Source organism: Vidua chalybeata, chromosome 1 (assembly GCF_026979565.1).
Source record: "Vidua chalybeata isolate OUT-0048 chromosome 1, bVidCha1 merged haplotype, whole genome shotgun sequence".
Classification (NCBI taxonomy): domain Eukaryota; kingdom Metazoa; phylum Chordata; class Aves; order Passeriformes; family Viduidae; genus Vidua; species Vidua chalybeata.
In genome coordinates, this window is record NC_071530.1 from 44,070,997 (window position 1) to 44,089,647 (window position 18,651).

General features: G+C 39.8%; 1 protein-coding gene across 6 annotated transcripts in view; it reads left to right on the forward strand.

The window, feature by feature from the left end:
• FYCO1 (FYVE and coiled-coil domain autophagy adaptor 1) overlaps positions 1-18,651 on the forward strand; it is a 45,268-nt gene that overhangs the window by 14,051 nt on the left and 12,566 nt on the right. For 3 of the 6 annotated variants that reach the window (XM_053941426.1, XM_053941416.1, XM_053941424.1), the window contains exons 5-14: positions 1,365-1,471; positions 2,409-2,552; positions 3,292-3,385; positions 3,784-6,414; positions 7,221-7,313; positions 8,338-8,456; positions 9,349-9,516; positions 9,951-10,100; positions 11,546-11,751; positions 12,097-12,241. In XM_053941426.1, coding sequence (XP_053797401.1) covers positions 1,365-1,471; positions 2,409-2,552; positions 3,292-3,385; positions 3,784-6,414; positions 7,221-7,313; positions 8,338-8,456; positions 9,349-9,516; positions 9,951-10,100; positions 11,546-11,751; positions 12,097-12,241 — 3,857 coding nt within the window. Of the gene's footprint in view, positions 1-1,364; positions 1,472-2,408; positions 2,553-3,291; positions 3,386-3,783; positions 6,415-7,220; positions 7,314-8,337; positions 8,457-9,348; positions 9,517-9,950; positions 10,101-11,545; positions 11,752-12,096; positions 12,242-12,318; positions 12,552-18,651 lie in introns of those variants that run through there. The other 3 variants (XM_053941434.1, XM_053941441.1, XM_053941451.1) reach the window with 3 other exon arrangements.

Here is an 18,651-nt window from a genome sequence, read left to right on the forward strand (position 1 = left end):
CTAAATATACCTAGTTAGGAAAAAACACTTGTAAGCTTCTGTGCACAGAATAAGGATAGCATCTCCCTGAAGAATGTTCAGATATCTGCAGGGTGAATGAGAGTGAAAACCAGGTGGTAAATTAAATTTGCTGTTTCTGGCATACTTAGTGCTTAGGGACCATGGTATTTTGCTCATTGTATCCTGTAGAATTCAAACCAAAAATCAGTAAAAAGTGTTGCTATCTTTGCTTCACATTTCATTCAGGTCCATTTATAAGGAACATTTTTGTGTATAGTGGGTTACTGAACTAAATGAAGAGCCTGTGTTACTTCAGAGCAGAAGCCCAGAAACAACAAAAAAACAGGGAAGCTGAGGGTATTGCTCTCACTACAGCACAGTGGAATACTGATCGGTGGGAAAGAAAGCTTGTGTGGCCTTTGAGCCTTCTTTCACACTAACCTTTCAAGCAAAGTTTACAGTAACCTACTAATTTGTGCCTCAGCCTCTCTATTATTTGTCTTGGCTTCTATTTTAAATCATAAATGTGTTTGCTTTGTTAGTTAGATGAGTAGTTAGGTGAGAAATTCTTTCATCACACTCCTTTTCCCTTTCTAAATTGGTTACTGACTTTGATGGAAAGAAGAAACAGAACTATTTAGCGTTACACTATTTTGCAGGACAGAAAATGGTTCAGATGTGAAAACAAAGTATTGATTGTTCAAGTCAATAATTATAAAAAAATTCAGTACTGAGCTTTGTAATCCCCCTTGTGTTGATTTAACAGCTGTCTTCATAAAAAGGTCCATTAATTTTGGTCATGCAGCTGTTCTTGGTCTGAAGAAAGAATTAGATTTTAATCAAATTAATGGCTAAGTATTAAGAAAGGCTTTTTGCATTGGGTGGGGTTACTGTATCCATGGGGATGTATATTTGTATATGTGTACACCTTCTATGACTAAATCTTTCCTAAATCTTTCCTAAAGCTCTTCCAGCTGTGGCCATACACATCTTCAGTAACTTAAGCTGTCACTTCTGTCTTTGCTGGGCACATTGAGGTTTGCCTTATATTTTGAATTGTTCTTAGCATAGTCTGTACTCAGGTACTCAATATATTAGATGATTCATTGGTACTGTGATGCCTTTTATATTATTACAAAGTGGACAACAGCCAGCTGTAGAAACAAATTCATCATTCTGAAAAGCTTCCAGCCAACGACAGACTTAGGAAAGGTGTTCCTTAGTGACAGTTCTCAGTGGCTTCCTTTACAACTTTTTCCTTTACAGTGGCTTCTTTTGTGTTGCTTTGTAGGCTGTTCTGGCCATGTCTCTACATGATCACAAATGATACTTAACTTTCTTTTCTTGTGGTTTCTCCCTTCCAGCTACGAACCTCTCTTGGGAAAGGAAGAGCATTTATTCGTTATTCCCTGGTTCACCAAAGGCTAGCAGACACCTTGCAGCAATGTTTTATGAACACTAAAGTGACCAGGTGAGTAGCAAAGTGCTTTTTTAGCTAATGGGTGTCTGCTCAGTGTGATCAAGCAACATAGTTATTGAAAGAAGTTGGAACACTTCCAATTGTTTGGCTTAGAGAGCTGGTAATAGGAGATGAATGATCATAGACATTTCGGCCTGGGTCACTGGTTCATGCCTATCTTGGACTTATAAAGATTGAAAGTTATTACAGCTTAATATATGTGGAGTGGGTTGTGCTGATGCTTCTGTATGTCAGTTTCAGAGGTGATAACATTTGTAAGTATTGAAGATCCTGGGTTTGATGGGCTATCGATCATGAGAGAGGATTAATTTGGATGTGTTGCACAAAGCCCCAGAAAGCATTTGCATATATCTGTGGATGGTCACACAAAGGAATAAGATTTAGTCATAGAAGGTGTACACATATACAAAGGAATAACTTGCCCTTAAAATTCCGAAGATAGTTTGTATTTGGTTGGAGGGATACTGCTAGGGCTTTAAGAAAAAGCCAGCTATTTTCATGATGCATTTAACTCTGGATGCTGCTTTCTGTTCCTCATTTTTGATGTATTAAATGTATACTTTAGTTACTTACTGTGTGATTATCCAGTGTATTGCAAATATTTTCTATTGTCAGTGATTTGCCCAAGCACTAGAAGAAAAAATATTTTGTGCAGGAATTCCTTTAAAGATATTTATGTGGAACTAATTAAATTTGTTTCATTTCATTGATATTGAAGGGATGGAATGTTGTTTGGTGGGTCTGGTTGTTTTCATTTGTGTTTAGAATACTGTCTCGTAGTTTTTTTGAGGGGGAGTAAATAATGAGGTAGGGTGGTTTTTTTTTGTAAGAGAAACTGCTGCTTCCCTTTTGCCTATAAATGAGTATTACTTCTCTTTTGTTGTTTGTTTTTTTGTTTTGTTTTTTTGTTTGTTTGTTTGTTTTCAAGTGACTGGTACTATGCAAGAAGTCCATTTCTGAATTCCAAAATGAGTTCTGACATTGTGGGTCAACTCTATGAACTCACTGATGTTCAGTTTGACTTGGCGTCAAGAGGCTATGATTTAGATGCTGCTTGGCCAGCATTTGCCAGGTAAGATGTAGCCACATTGTGATTTTGTATTAAAACACCTGCTTGCTAAAGAATCTGTAAAAGCATCTGCTTCTGAGGGTAGGAATACTTGTGTTTGAGTAGGTATATGCTTTTTCCATGTAATTAATCCATGACCAAATTGTCCTGTTTTGCCTTCAGTATACTGAGCACCAGGGATCAGAGATGGTGCTCTGTAATACGGCACTTCCAGCAGCTGCAGTTTTGGCCCAAATCCCAAGCTATTCTCATGTATACATGTGCAAGAATAAATCTTCTTAGGTTCCTCTGTTTCAAAAGCTGAGACATGTAGTGACTGCACAGCCAAGCAGTGTGCTCCACTTGCAGCCACGGTGATCCCACCTACAAGTGGGAGATAACAGAAACTACCAGGTCTGGTCCAGATCCATTTGTAACAATGGGGGTTTCCTAGGGACTTTTGCTGCCACCCTCTGGTTGAGAGGCCACCACACAGCGATACAATTCCTTAGAGCAAGGCTGCGTTGATTGTTGTGGATGAGGGAAGTGACAGTTACCAGCCCCATCACCTTTTATAGATGCCTTGGATATCCCTATCTTATTTTTCATCAACTTCAGTGGTTGCTGGCCAAGACAGCAGGTGCAGTTATGTCCTTTTTTATGTGGTAGTTACTACTAGATAAATCTTACATATACAATTAGAAAGACAAGTATGTATGTGCTTAGACTTACCTTAGATATTGTTTCTCTGTGTGATCAACAGGAGGACTCTGTCCTCACTTGGATCTTCAGCATATTTATGGAAGCCCCCAAGTCGCAGTTCCAGTATGAGCAGTTTAGTGAGCAATTATTTGCAGGTAAGCAAATTGCAAATAAATGTTTATAAGTCACAACAGGTCCTTGGTTGACATAGTTTCAGAGAACTTTTAAGATGGTTATGCATCTTATAATCCAAACTGCAAAAAGCATTTTTAATTAAAAGTAAAGGGAATTGTCTGTCAGCTGCTTCAACTTAACATGCAAATCTTGTAAAAAAAACTATGTTTATAAGACTACCTGCAGACAGGTATGTTTTCATTTATCTTTTGGGTAAACAAGCCCCATTTCCTACAACTTGATATCTTGTAGTACTATGAAGGCAAAACACCATGTCACTGTACACTAAGAACCTGAACTTGCTCTCATTTGAGCACACCATTTAAATGAATGTTTAATGATGCTTAAACTTTCTGATTTTCCCCTTCTGTTCATTTAGGCACAAGAGTTTCCTTCCAGCCCTGATGTAAATAACTCACTAAATGTTGAACACCTTGAGGGCTACGAAGAGATGCGTTTAGAACTTGACCAGGCTGAGCTGAGGCAGAGGGAACTTCAAGATCGTATTCACCAGCTAGAAATTGAAAACCAGGAGCTCCAGGCAGCTGTCAGCCTTCAAAAGGAACAAGTACAGGTAGAAAAGGAGAAGAGCAATAACTACAGTGAGGAGAACTCCCGGCTGACAAAGATGATCACAGAGTTACAGAAGCAATGTGAGGTGTCACAATTCACTCAGAGCACTGTGCATGACCTGCAGAAGTGCCTACAGTCACTGGAACTGAGTGTAGCAGAGCAGCAGAAGGAACATTCTACAAAGGTGGAACAACTGTTGACCAGCAAGGAAGATTGTGCCTCAAAATTGCAGGTTTCGAATCAGGAGCTGGAGAACTCTAGGGCTTTGATTACTGTGAAGGATCTTTGCATTGATGAGCTCAAAGCCAAGCTGAGTTCCATGGAGCAGAAGAACCTCAACCTCTTTGCAAAAGTTGATGCTGCCTTGGATGAAAAGGGACAGCAAGCCACAGCCCAGTATGACTCTGCCCTACAAATACGGGCACTGTTAGAGAAGCTTCAGGAGATGGAAAAGGAAAAGGCAGATATGCAAAGACTCAATGCTGAACATGCATCTCAGCTGAAAGCAGCAAGGGAGGAGCTGCTGCTGAAAGAACAGGAACAGAAGGAACTGGAATCCAGATACAGTAGCCTCACTGCTAACTCCAAAGAAGAGAGTGAAAAGCTGATTGGGAGCCTGGAGACCATGGCAAAGGAAAAGGATGCACTTCAGAAGGCCCTGACTCTGAAAGGAAAGGAGATGGCTGAGCTACAGACCCAGGTAATGGGGTCGCTGGCTCAGGTGGGTTCACTGGAAAAAAATCTTGAGGAAACCAGGAAGGAAAAAGAGAAACTTGAGGAGGAGTATGGCAGGAGAGAAGGAGCACTGAAGCAGGAAGCCCAGTCGCAAGCAGAGCAACTTGAACTACAGGAGGGTCGCTTAACAAAGGTGAGTCAGACTGTGTGTAGCCTTCAGGAGCAAAACCAGAAACTCATGTCTGAGAAGGAGCATCTCAGGCAGAAAGTCAAAGAGCTGGAGGAGCAGATGGAACAGCAAAACTCTGCAGTGAGTGAATTGGATGAGGAGAGCAGGAAACTGAAAGCAGAGAATGAGAATTTGCAACAGTCTAAGAAGAAGATGGAAGATAAGCTGAAAAATCTGGAAGCTTCTAAATCTTCCCTAGAAGCCGATGTAGCCAGGTTGAGAGCCTCTGAGAAGCAACTTCAGAGTGAGATAGATGATGCCCTGGTGTCAGTTGATGAAAAAGAGAAGAAGCTCCGGGTTGAGAACAAACAGCTGGATGAGGACTTCCAGAATGCCAGGAGGCAAAGCCAGATTCTAGAGGAGAGGCTGGAAGCTCTGCATTCAGAATATGAAGAATTAAAGCAAAGAGAAGAGACCTCCAAGGAGTCTTACGCCTCACTTGAAGCACAGCTGAAGAGTGCCAAACAGCATAGTTTACAAATGGAAAAAAGCTTGGACACCTTGAAGGAAAGCAAAGAGTGTCTCCAGTCACAGCTCACAGAGAAGGAAGTAGAACTGCAGGGCATGGAGAGTCAATGTCAGCAGCTAAGAGCAGAAGCTGAAAGACACAGGAAGAAAGCAGAGATTCTTGAGATAGAAAAGCTCAGTGTTGAAAAGACATGCCTTCATCAGACCAAACTTATAGAATCTCTCACATCAGAAAAGGAATCAGTGGAAAAACAGCAACTACAGCAGGCAGCGTCCCTGGAGAAGGAGGCGAAAGAGCTGGCCTTCAGACTGACCATGAGTGAAGAGCAGCTGGAGGTCAACCGAGGTGAAGTGTCTAGGCTGCAGGCAGAAGTCCTTGATCTGCGAGTCAAGCTTCAGCAGGCCACTGATGAGAGAGAGAGGATGAGAGGTGAGCTGGTAGTCACTGAGACTGTCTTGAGTGAGCAGAAGACACTTGTCCAGCAGCTGAAAGAGCAGTGTGAGTCTCTCAACAGAAATCATGTGCAAGAACTGGTGCAATGTAAAGAAAGGGAAGAAAAGCTGAAAAAAGAGCAGGAGAGAGCAACCCATCAAAAAGCTGAGCTGGAAAATAATTTGATGAACCTAAAGGAAGAGCTGTCTAAGGTTAAGCGGTATTTGGAAAATGCTAGAGTGGAAAACGAAGAAAATAAAGATCTCCTCCACAGGACCAACACTGATATGGCTGAACTTGGTATTCAGATTTGTGCCTTAACCTCTGAAAAGGTGGATGCGGAAGAGCAGTTGGCCCAGGCCACAGAAAAATTCAAAGAACTGGAAGAACAGGCAGCAGAGCAACAGGAGAAGCTGAAGCTTGACATCTCTAATCTCAGAGAGGAGAACAAGAGCCTGCAAGAGAAATTAGAGGAGGCTCAAATGTGTGCCGCAGCTGTCCCAAGTCTGCAATTGCAGCTGGAGACAATAAAGAAACAGGCACAGAGTTTCCAAGAAACCAGCCAAGAAGAGCTGTCTGCAATAAAATTTCAAATGAGCACAGAGATTCTAAATTATCAGACAAAATTCAAGGTAAATTAATGTAATTATTATAGCTGAGGGAGCTGCTTTGCCATCTGCTACAGCAATTACTGCATGAAATCCTAAGGTTTGTGTGGGTCAGGCTCTGAGACTAACATGGAACCAGCCTTAGCCTGGGAATCTGAAAATATCTCTGTGCTCATGACCTAGGCCTATCTGAGGTAAAAGGGTGATGATTTCTTACATTGGCACTGAAGGTGGCATCTGCTGTCCCTCTGGTCACAGCTGTGGTTGTTTCCTTTTTTTGTAGGAACATTTCAAGACCTGTTCCTCACACCTATAACACTGCTTCTCCTAAGAACTGATGAGAGGAAACTTAGACTGAGACCAGTTGCTTTTGCATTTAATTCTCTCATGTGTTTTTGTTTCAGCTGCTCAAGGTAGCAGCTGGGAAGATCAAAGTGTTGCTTCCAAAAAAGCATGAGTCAGCCCTTTGTATATGAAACAGCACACCTAAAGGCTGAAGATTTCATTGTGTTTGCTTTGCCATTCTGATAAAATATCTAAGACTGGTGGTTGCTCAGAGGCTTATGGCACTGCATGGGTTTGACCTTCTTTTTGTTGAGAATTGCAACAGCCAATTCAAAGTAACAGTAAAACACAGTCAATGTGTCAATGTGAGTTTGCTTGATTCTGAGAGTTGATTGTCTTTTTAGCTGTCTTTCATGAGCCACTGCACTTATTCCATGCATGGCAGTAAGAGCACTCATAATTCACAGCTGGGAATTTTGTAGGTGAAGGGGTGGACTTCACCTTCACTGGAGGATCATTTACTACTGGTTCAATCTCTCTGCCAGGCTGTCAGTGAGGAGTGTGGGAAAGTAAGAGAGCAACTTGAGGAGCAGAAGCGACAACAGCACGCAGCGGAGGAAGAGATTACAGAGTTACAAGTAGGTGCTTGATCTGAATTAAAACCAGAGGTGTTTGTGTCAGCAGGCGTTAGTGTTACAGCTGGGAAGGCGAGCAGCATTTCTGATGACTGGCTGTGAGTCTGAGAATGCCCTTGTATAAATACAGGTGCTGCAGACAAAATACTGGGCAGCTGACAGCCACTGAAGCAGAGATTATGAAAAGCATGATGTCACTTAGGATTTGTCCTGCCTTGAAAGCTGGTCATGTTTTATGTAAGACCTGGCTATGTGTTCTCTTCTCAAATGGGGGCGCGGGTTTAAGATGTGTTTTTCTTAGGCCCTGCATTCCCATACAGCCACATGTATAGATCCATCTATTTGCAGGCTGCAAAGGGCACTGAATTAGAGAATTAATGTGGCTGAGAAATAACCCAGCCAGAAAAAACCAGAATTTTTGCAATAAGTTTATCAAACGTTGAGTTAGAAGTGTCATACTGAGTTGTAAGGAATCCAGAAAGAAAAAAGTTAAAATTACTGGATGTAGCCTTGCCTGCTAGGAGAAATACATACCTTTAGATGCAACTAGCTATGTGCCCTGAGGACTCCAAGTTTGGCAGACTTCTCTGCAGAGTCTAGCTGTGAAAGAAGTTGGGTTGGTTTTGATTGTCCTTCATATTCCATATAGGCTTTAATAAACAACATTTTTCTCCTATTTAATTTTTCTCTTTTGAAGCTTTTAGGTGGTGAAAAAGCTTTCAGGGTGTATTCTTTTGCCGTTATTTTTGAGAGATTTTTCTTGATAAGGAGGCAAAAACTCAACTGACATGGACTAACAAGAATTACAGGCTTAGCACTGTCTTACTTTAGCATGTATCCCTTATTCAGTGTGACAGAAGTAATCAGTCACTAGTACACAACTAATTACTGCCTGCTTATACAATAATATCTTAATTGGTCATTTGGCTGTAACTGATTCTTTTAAAACATTGTTAACTGTCTTGGTCCTGTGCATGGTAAAGTCTTGTTTTTATTTGTAAGGAAATACAGTAATTCATTTTATTAGGCTGCAAACACGAGTTTGTGCAGAAAGCTGGATGAAGCGAGAGAGCAGCTGTCAGAATCGGAATCTGCTCGGCTGCAGAAGGAAGAGGAAGTGACTTCTCTTAGAGAACTCTTGGAAAGGTGAGAGTTTGGATTCTTTACAGAAGCTGTTAATTTGCAGGCCAAGCAAGGGGACAATAATCAAAACATATTGAAAATCACCATGGTTTATGAACTACCATATGTCACAGGGTTTATATAAAACAAATAGTGCATGGGTACTGGCAGGGAACATCAAATCGACACTTCAGATGAGAAACATGAAAATTATCCAGCACATGTGACTACACAGTTTAGTTTTTACTGTATTGTTCATTTAGCTGATATAAATTCATGAAAGACATTTTCATAACCTCTAATTAATCACAAAATTAAAACAATATTGGGGGTTTGTTGTAAGGAATGGAAAATTTGTAATTTTGGACAGTTTGTTTTTTCTCTCCTCTTCATGAAGTTTCAGGGAATCAGTAAGAATTACCTGAATGGGACCATATCCTGCATGTCTTTGTCAGGTTTCATATCAGCTTTAATAATCTAACTCAGGATGTGTTTTCAAGGTCTCTAATGTGGACCTGTGTGGTGGTGTGGATAATCTGGCTGTCAGAAATCTACAGAGCCTCTTCATGAGGTGTGGGCTCACACAGAGTCCAATAGGTTTACCAAAGCTTATGTATTTTTATATCTTTGTGCTGATATCATATGTATTACTTCTAGTTGGTAGCCATCATAAGCTTTACTATAAGCAGGGCGTCCAAGAAATTGCTGGTTGCTGGCTGTGTTCACTAGATAGTGGATCTGTGTGCATTTTCAGTGGTCAGAAAACTGGGGAGATTCTGTCTAGCTCTAAAAAATATGCACACTGAGAAAAATTTCACTGAAACTACCTGTTTATCAGGGTGGAAGAGCCCTTCTTGCACAGGGAAGACTTGAATTTACATGAGCTAAAAATTATTCATAATTGCTTTTGTATCAGGATCCAAAAAGAAGCTGATGAAGCAAAAGAGAAGATCCTGGATTACACTGAGAAGCTTAGCAAGGTGGCAGCAGACAAAGATAGCAGTGACCAGAAGTTATTTGCTGAGCTGGATGACCTGACAAGAACAAAGCAGTTCCTTGAAGAACGTTTGATAGAACTTATCAGGTTGGCATCAAAATAAACAGCAAGCAGAAATTAAAATCCTTGCTTAGGATGTTCAGGGATACTTCTTAGGTCATCCAGGTTTATATTCCCAAATGGAAGATAAAAGTAAAGGCCAAATTCATGAGCAGTTGAAATTTTGCATTTCCATAATATAGTAAAAAAATGTAACACTCAATAATATCTCCTTAATTTGCTGTCTGATTTGAAAAAATATGTAGTTCTCTGCATGGCATGTGTTCTTCTCCCTGTATTTACAGAAGCTTCAGTAGGTTTTTTTGATCTATCTTTATGCCTGAAAGCTCCTCAGAATTTTAGGAGCAAAGGAATTTTTACTGTGAAGCTTTCACCAGCATTCCAGCTGAGGTTGGTTAACAACAAACCAACACTGTGACAACTTCTATGTGTTTTTCTTTCTTTTAACTGTGTCATTGCAGAGATAAGGATGCTTTGTGGCAAAAGTCTGATGCTCTGGAGTTCCAGCAGAAGCTTAATGCAGAGCAGAGGTGGCAGGGGGACACAGAAGTTAATCACTGTCTGGACTGCCAGAGAGAGTTCTCATGGATGGTGCGCCGACACCACTGCAGGTCAGTTGATTAACTGTATTGAACTGTTCAAAAGTAAAACTCAGTATGTTTGTCTATGTGGAGAAAATATTTCTTAATGTTCACAGTTCAGTGATCAAAATTGTTGATACATGACATTGTAGAGGCTGAAAGAACACATGAGCTTACAAGAGGATAAGACATTATTGGAAAGATCCCTTGACATGTATTAAGACAAAAATCTGAATGCAACTCTGACTTGGGGAGTCTTTTAGTTTCTCATTTCTGGAAACAAATATGATCACACCCTGTATAGTGCGTTTCTTTGAAGGACTGTGCACTGCTCTGTTCTTGCTCTACACAATATTCACTAGGATGGCTTTGCTACTGTGGTGGAAGTATTCCAGAACAAGTTTCAACATGCTGTGCAATTCTAAATTTGTTTACTTACACTAGGTAGGTATGTTCAGAGATAATTAAGTATTGCAAAGTAATCTTTTTTTTTTTTTTTAAGTGGATATTAAATTATTTCCCCTACTGTTAGTATTTACTATCCAATCTAGATTTATTAAAAAGTGTTTAAATGGGTATATTTCAGGGTCCTAGTGATATGTTTGGTTTGGCTCTTTACTGTTCCTTATCCTCATGACCTGATTTGTCATGTAAGGAAAGAAGGAAGCACTGGAACTGTTTCCATTTCACATTATGTAAACAGCATTCTATAGGGATTAGTGAATGGTGAAGTCATTTTGGGTAACAACTTCCAAATTACTCATTTCTGCTAAGGTCTCTGAAAGCTGCTTGTGTCTTCAACCAGTAATGATTTAAATGATGAAGAAAAACAAAACCATTAAAATTTCCTGAGTAGTAGTCATCCCTGATGGATGCTTTAATTCATGTAAATCTCAGAATGCTCATTAAAAAGTAGTTGACAAGTTTAATACTGTGAGGCTTCAGAGTGGAGAGGGCAGGAGGAATGAATGTACACATATGTATCCAATACTGGATTTTTTTCCTTTCTGAAGGGAAGAGGGGTCGTTAAGAAGCAGAGACATACAGATGTGTTTTTAAAGTCCTTATAATCAAATCAAGTTTTGTACTACCTGTCTGTGAGATTTGGCCTGTGTAGTATGAAGTTAATTTTCTTCTTACGTACTTAATATAAATATTATTTATTTACATTGTATGTTTGTGGACATTTGATTCTTTCATATCTTTTTTTCAATTATTTTTAGTTTTTTCTGTTTTACCTGTTTATTAAGGTAGCAAAGTGTGAATGTGAATTTCTGTCCTGTGCTTGTCAAGAAGACTTGCTTCACTTCCGAAAGGAGCATGGTCTGTTATGAGTTCTGCCAATGGGTGTAGCTTTCATGCTTTTGCAGAAAACAAGACCATTATGAGAAAGCCCCAACCTCTGTCACAGAGATATGTTCCGGCTGTGTATGTGTGGTACTTTTCTAACACCTCTGGTTTTGAATCATTTCTAGAATGTGTGGCCGCATTTTCTGCTACTACTGCTGCAACAACTACATGGTGACAAAGCTTGGTGGAAAAAAGGAGCGTTGCTGCAGAGCTTGCTTTAATAAGCCTAGAGTCATTGTGGACAGTACAGATGACTCTGGATCCAGTGCCAACCAGGAAGGATCGCCAGCTTCATTGGAATCACCTCTGTCACCATCTGAGAGGGCTTTTGGTTAGTTTATTGTTTGCATGCTGTGGAGAAATAAGTATGGTTCTTTGACAGTCTCCAAGAAACCACACGGTCACCTCTTGCTTCAATGACTTGCAGGAGGTCATGGAGAACTTTCAGGGTGGGACTGACCCTGTCTTTGAATTTAATTAATATTGACAGAAACATTCATGTATATTAGATGAGTGTCAATCAGACCAAGATTTTCCATTAGTTCTAATAGTTATCTAATGCTTCTGTAAATGAAGAGGAATGGCCCAGGCTTGCCCCTTAAGGGTTTTGCTTGTTTGTTTTCCAGACAACCAGCTAATAGTGTTCATGTTTTCTCTCATGGTTTTTTTGGCACAGTTGCAAGCGAAGCCTCTAAACCACCAGATGATGCAGCTTTTGATATAATCACTGATGAGGAACTGTGCCAAGTACAGGAATCAGACTCTCTCCACAGTGAAAGTCAGATGGAAAGAGACTCTCTGGATCAAAGTGTGACAGATCTGTGAGTAAACACTACTTCTCAAAGAGGGAAATCTTTGGGATTGGCTTTAAAATGTTCTCTTTTTTTTCCCCATTCAGTGACAGTAGTCAACTTCTGTGTAAAGTGAAGACCTCTGTTCCCAGGCCACAAGTTCAGTAGAACAACACAAGATAATTTTGATCTATTTGCACAGTCAGCATTCAATCTAGTAAATCTAAAGCATTCTATGCTCTCTGTCTACCTGCTTCACCACAACACAGGGGAGTAGTCCCAGCTCTGTGCTGTCATCAGGCCAGCTGTCACCATTAAAGTCAGCATTCAGACTCTCTGTGTTTCTAGACTTCCTTACTACTTTAGAGATGACAGCTTACAGAAGAAAAGAACAATTATGTAGCTACATCTGGCACAAGTTTGTTTTCTTTCTGAAGAAAATGGGACTGAGTAAAGATTTTAGTAATTTTTTTAATATCTATTTCTACCTTAATTAACAATTAAAAGGATTTAAGGCCATCTGAATATTCAAATACTTGGTTTGCAAATGACATTGTAGTATTATAGTTTAATTTGTATCTATTTTTTAGGCAAAATATTGTTTTACTATTGTTCAGATATTTTCAAATGTTTTACAAAAAATCTGTTCTTTAAAATATATTGTCTTTTGAGAAGAAAAAACAAAAAGAGAAATTTCACCTAAATTATGTGCTTGCTTTGCTTCCAAGCAGAAAAATAGATGGGATAAATCTAAATGCTGAACTGAAAATAGTCACAGAGTAAATAGTCTGCTGCTGAGAAAGCAGAGCTAGACTCTTTTGCACCCAACAGACACGTTTCCGGTATAAACCACAATGACTTGCAGTTTGGGTTGAAGACAGACAGTACCGACTTGTTTATTTGGTAAAAAGACTTTTCAAAATTCTACATATTTGTTTCTTGCTAAATACCTTAAATGTATTCTGCCTACTTTGTATACAGTTAACACTGACAGTGTATTTCTGCTTATCATGTGCTGAGCAGACATGAATGAACTGAGCTTCACAGTGCCCTTGTGAATTTAGTGTTGCCTTTGTTTTTCAAAAGGACAGTTTGTGGTGGGGAATTTTTGTTTGTTTGTTTTTATGAAGAAAAAAGTGAAGTGTACTACTTACTTTAATTCAAACTATTTGCAGCAGGTATATTACAGGTGAGTTAGCTCTGGAGAAAACAATCATGAGAAGAGAAGTAAGTGTGGGTCACCATTTGTTTTCATTTGAGATTGGTCTAATTTCATCTTGTCTGACAAAGTATTCAGGCAGGAAGGAAGGATTGCCACTAACAAGGGGTACTATTCTTGAAGAGCACCCATAGAACAACTTACTTGCACCATGTAAACTTTTAAAGGTTGTCCAGCTTCCCTTGTTGTCAGATTATAAGCAGGAGAGCCAGGAAATAGTGCTTTATCCTCTCTTGCCTTTTGTTAGCAGTTTTGTGAGCAGGTGAGAGAGTCCTACTGAGGCTTTGAACTTGAGACATTCTTTGCAGAGAACACAAATGACACCTGCCCTTTTCCATGACACCTGTAATGTTTGGAAGGCTCAGGCTCACTAGCCTGAGCACTGGAGAGGAGAATGGCCTTCTTGCATTGCAGAAGACTTGTTGATATTGGGTTTGTGTTATGGAAGAGATCTAGAAACTGATACGTCAGTCAGATAATGGTGCGATGCCTGTGGTGCATGTTGAAGAAAAATAGCAGGGCACAGTGCTGATTGTGACAGCACACAGGTCTTCTCACTTGTTTCTGTGGTGAGGAGTACACGTGTACCCAAAGCTTGAGTTTCATTTAGCACAGGAAGGAGCAGGAAGTGCAGCATGAGATACTTTGGTTGTTTGTGAGTAAATGTGCCAGAGCCACTATATTGTCTGCTGACCCTCTGTCCTGTCTTTGACAGCAGCCCTTGAGAGATGTACTGAAAATTTTCCACTGTATTTTCTCCCACACTTCAAGGACCTGCAGTTCAGTGACTTTCTGAGCTACTGGTTTGATTGCTGCAGATTTCTTGGCTGTACTGGGCTGACCACCTTGAACTTCATGTAGACTTAATCATCTTAATTCTTTTTCTTTCTAAAGTGTTCAGCTAAATGTGACGTATTTCTAGATGGAAACTTCACATAGTCTCCACTGTCATTCCAATAATGTTCTCTTTGCATGAAATTGAATATTTGGAGTAGAATTTGCTTATATAAAGTGTCTGGGGAACACACAAAGGATCCAAGATTGCGGTTGCTAGATAGAGGTCTGAGGAAGGCATACAAATAAGTCAGTTTTCAGGCTAAACTACTTTATTGAGATCTGCTGAAAATAATCCAAGCTATTTTGGTTTTGCCAAAGGTTTGAATGAGCTGGTGGAGTTCTAAAAATGAAAGAGATGAGCAGCCAGGAGAGGGAAGAGAAGGGAGGCTTGTTGTCCAAGTAGAAGATCTGCGATTGACGTGCTCTGTTGACATAGTTTCTTATGGCCTCACTCTGGCTGACAGCAGAGATTTTCACACTGACTACCTAGAATACTAGGTGTGAGTGCTTGCTGGACTGAAAATGCAAGTTGGTCCTCGAAGAGTGAATTATCTTAAAGGACATTCCTGTTCCTATTTTCCCCCTTTTGGTGCCTTACTGTACTTTTACTCTATTTTTCACTTGGTCTCTTCACTTAGCCCTGCCACTGTTGTTCTTCCCTTGAAGTGACATGAACCAATTACAACAAAGTTCTTTCATAACAGCAAATCTTGAGAGGCTGCCTTTATTGGTGCAGGTCAGTTGAGAATCAATTAAAACTCACCTTAGTCATCAACTGCAGAAGTGTGTGGCAGAATAAGAGAGATGATTGTAGCAGCATAATTCTGGCTGACCTTGAAGTAGCTATTTCCTAAAGGTTAGCATTAAGCAGCAGTTACTTCTTCCTTTCAGGTTTGTTATGTGTGTTTAGACCAACCTGATCAAAATCTTGAATGTGAGAAGCTGAGATTAATTGTGCAATTGTGATACGTCCTGCTACTTCAAGGCATATGGGTTTTCTTTTGAAGTGTTTTATTTTTGAAGTCTTATTTCTAAAGCATTCACATTTGCATATTGTATTCTAAAACAAAGGGCTCCAGGATAAACCAGCACTGTGTTTCCATTTTTATGTGTTGTAGGCATAACATGCCTGCAATAAATGTTGCAGCAGCAAAATCAAGATCATAGACGGTAGAAGAGTGAAAAAACCCAAAGTTGCCACTAGCCTGGTACAGGAACAAAGAGTTTATTCACACCTTGGTAGTGGTGGAAAGAACATCTCAGCCTGTCTGCACAGTGGTTTCTTTGGTTTGGATTGTTTTTTTTTTCTTGATAACTCATAACACTCTTTGCTGGCCTAATTACAGCTCACGTGGCCGGGCAGGGTGCGATGTAGCCAAATGGGGGAAGTGAGCGTGGTCTGAAGCGTTCCCTGCCCAGTGCAGAACCAGCCAGGAAGGAGAAGGGACACGAGCACCTCTTGCCACCCTATGCTGGCAAAGCCTGCATTGCAGCTGTGTGTTGAGACACACATGCAGAGACACCACATTGCTTTGTAGCTTTGTTTTTAAGGATATTTCACTGCGGGAGAAACAAGAGATTGTGTACTAAGGAAAGGATTGCCTAAGGAGCTGATTCCTAAAGGGAAAAGTGGTGAGATGGGCATACTGCTGCCAAAAAGGGTCAGGTTCCTCTGAGTTGCAGTGCTCTGATAGGAAGGCCTGGGTATTAATGGAGAGTAAAGGAGCATCCAGAGTGTGGTTTTAGCAAGAATGGTTGGAAGCAATTAAAATTGGTATTTCAAAGCTGTAATGGAAAGGACTTTGACCCTTTGGGCCAGACCCAACCCTGCCTTTATTGCAAGCAGCCCATAGCTGCATAAAGTCCTCCCCTGACTCCTCTGCAACATCCCTTCTTTCTTTTCCCTGTTCCAGTCTCCACACCTGCTCTACTACTTTGTACAAGAGCTTTTGCACACTTTTCTGCCCTCCTGCACATCTTTTTCCCTCCAACGGGGAAGTGAAAAGACCAGAGGTGGAAAGGGAGAACTGGTGGAACAAGGTTAAAACATGTGTATGGGACATTCAGACTGTGAACCTGATAGTAGGTGAAAGACAGATGAAAATGCTGCTTTATTACAGAAATTTTTGATGAATGCTAAAGGATTTTGCGTACAGACCTCATCCTAGATGGAAAAAAAACCCCAAAATATCCAAAAAAACCCAACCACACATTAAACCCAGCATTAAGATTGAAATATATATGTTTAAAATTCAGGAATTTTCATTAAATGAATGGGCTGAAATAAAATATTTAATATATTTGAAACAGTTAATAAAAGCTTTCCTTAACAAACACCATTCATAGAAAACCAGCAGGCCAGAGGTTTGGGAGTCAGAAAATTCAAATTACCTTTGTTTCATGTCATGAAAAGTGGAGTTTTATCTCATTGTTTTTTATACTTCTTGAAGATCTTCTGCACTGTTAACTCAGTTACCAGCTTGGACTGAAAAAGCAGGAAACAATGAAGTATCACGATGAAAATAGGTTGGCTCTAAGCTGATCACAGTGTTTTTACTAATGGTATTTCCTCTTTTACTCAGACTCCCTACATCAGTATTTACAAACAAAACAAACAGAAAAAAAGAGGCTGAAAAATAGTTGCCAGATTTTCTAGGCAGTTTATAATGAGTGCGTATATAGTGAGCAGATGCTTGTGGCATCTGCACTTATAAAGCAGTAAAAGATTTAGAGTCTTCCTCTTTCGTTGTTTGCCACTGTTGAGCTGTAACTTGCCATTTGGCATATCATGATTTTTTAATAACTTTGTGTTAGTACTTCCTGATTTTCATTCCCGTGAAGAAATAGAGGGTTAAGACAGGCATAAAAATAAGCAAGAGCTTTTGTTATGGTAATTGCATATTCAAAGCTGCTGTTCAATTTAAAGCTCCAGTCTATGATTTTTATCATTCTGAAGAAATTATAGGGTATCTGGGTAAGAATAAATAGGACAGCTACAGAAAATATTTTTATAGATTTGTTCCTTTGAAGACTTTTAGCACACAGTAAGGTTTTAATAATTAGTGAGTATCAGATGATCATGGCTAGCATGGGAATAAAATAAGCAGGAGTCACTTGGATCTCTTCAGTGTGTGATAGTTCGGGTATTCTTCCTGACATATTACTTTATCAAAATTGACACCTCCCAAAAACCAAAGTGTGTTGCAGCAAATGCTTGTGAGATCACTCAGATCAAGACAGAGATTAATTTGCCCCATGACATTTGTTTGGTTTAACACATGTGCTTTGGTGGAAAAGTAACAGCAATAAGCTGGTCAAAGGTAATAGACATTAGTGTTAACATTGAAGTGTATACATGCCCCATATAATATGACATGCCACAGTGCCTGGAGTCCACTCCTGAGCAGCAGAGTATGCCCAGAGTGGCTGAATCCAAAGAAAAACCCGGTCAGCTATAGCCACATTCAGCAAAAGTACCATCAATTTCTGTCAGTGTCTTTGGTTTCATGTAGAAACTTAGTATGATGAAGACCAGTGCATTTCCTGCTAGTCCAAGGATGAAAACAACAAAATACATACATGGCAGGAAGACTCTTATTAATATGAAAATTCTAATTTCTGTTTTCATAGGGATCAGTGATGGAAAAGTTATAATGAAAGTTAGCACTATTTTGTAGTTGCCATGTTGCCTTCTTTTTAAAGACAGCCTGGAAGGAGACATATTGAGATTTTTTTACTCAGCAAATAATTAAATCCTAATGCATCCAGGAGACAGACAAAATCCTAAGTGCTAACAGATAAAAGTTGTAGTAAAGCATCCATGACAGACAAAAGCAATTCTATTTATTTGCTTAAGAGGATTGTCTTGACAGTCAAGACCCAAACAAAACAGCTGGTGTATTTGAATACATCATCTGTTACCAGATTTATACAGATTTATACTGACTCAAAAGCATACTCAAAAGACAATTACATAGAGGCTTCTGAAAACAATAAAGGATTAATCTTTCTAATACATCAGTGATTTAGTGCTTGGATTGAGGTTTCTGGGGAAACCCATGAGAGAAATAAAATTTGTTTTGCCAAATTTACCATTTAGGCTCAGGTTGCAGACTCTGAGCATCAGAGTTGTTTGGCTTGGGTTGGACCTGTCCCAAAAGGCAGAGTTTGAGTCTCAATGAGTACTTCAGAACTTGTGTTTCAGTTAAGCCTCATCTTGTTCTTGAGATGTCAGTCACATCATCAGATGGCAGCATTTCTTCCTTTCCCCCTTTCAAGTGACTTACTGAAACATGGAAGATTTTAATTAATGCACTACATTTGTATTACTCTCAGAGGGAGGAGTGACCAATTCTCTGTCAGCCCCTTCCATCACACTCCCTCT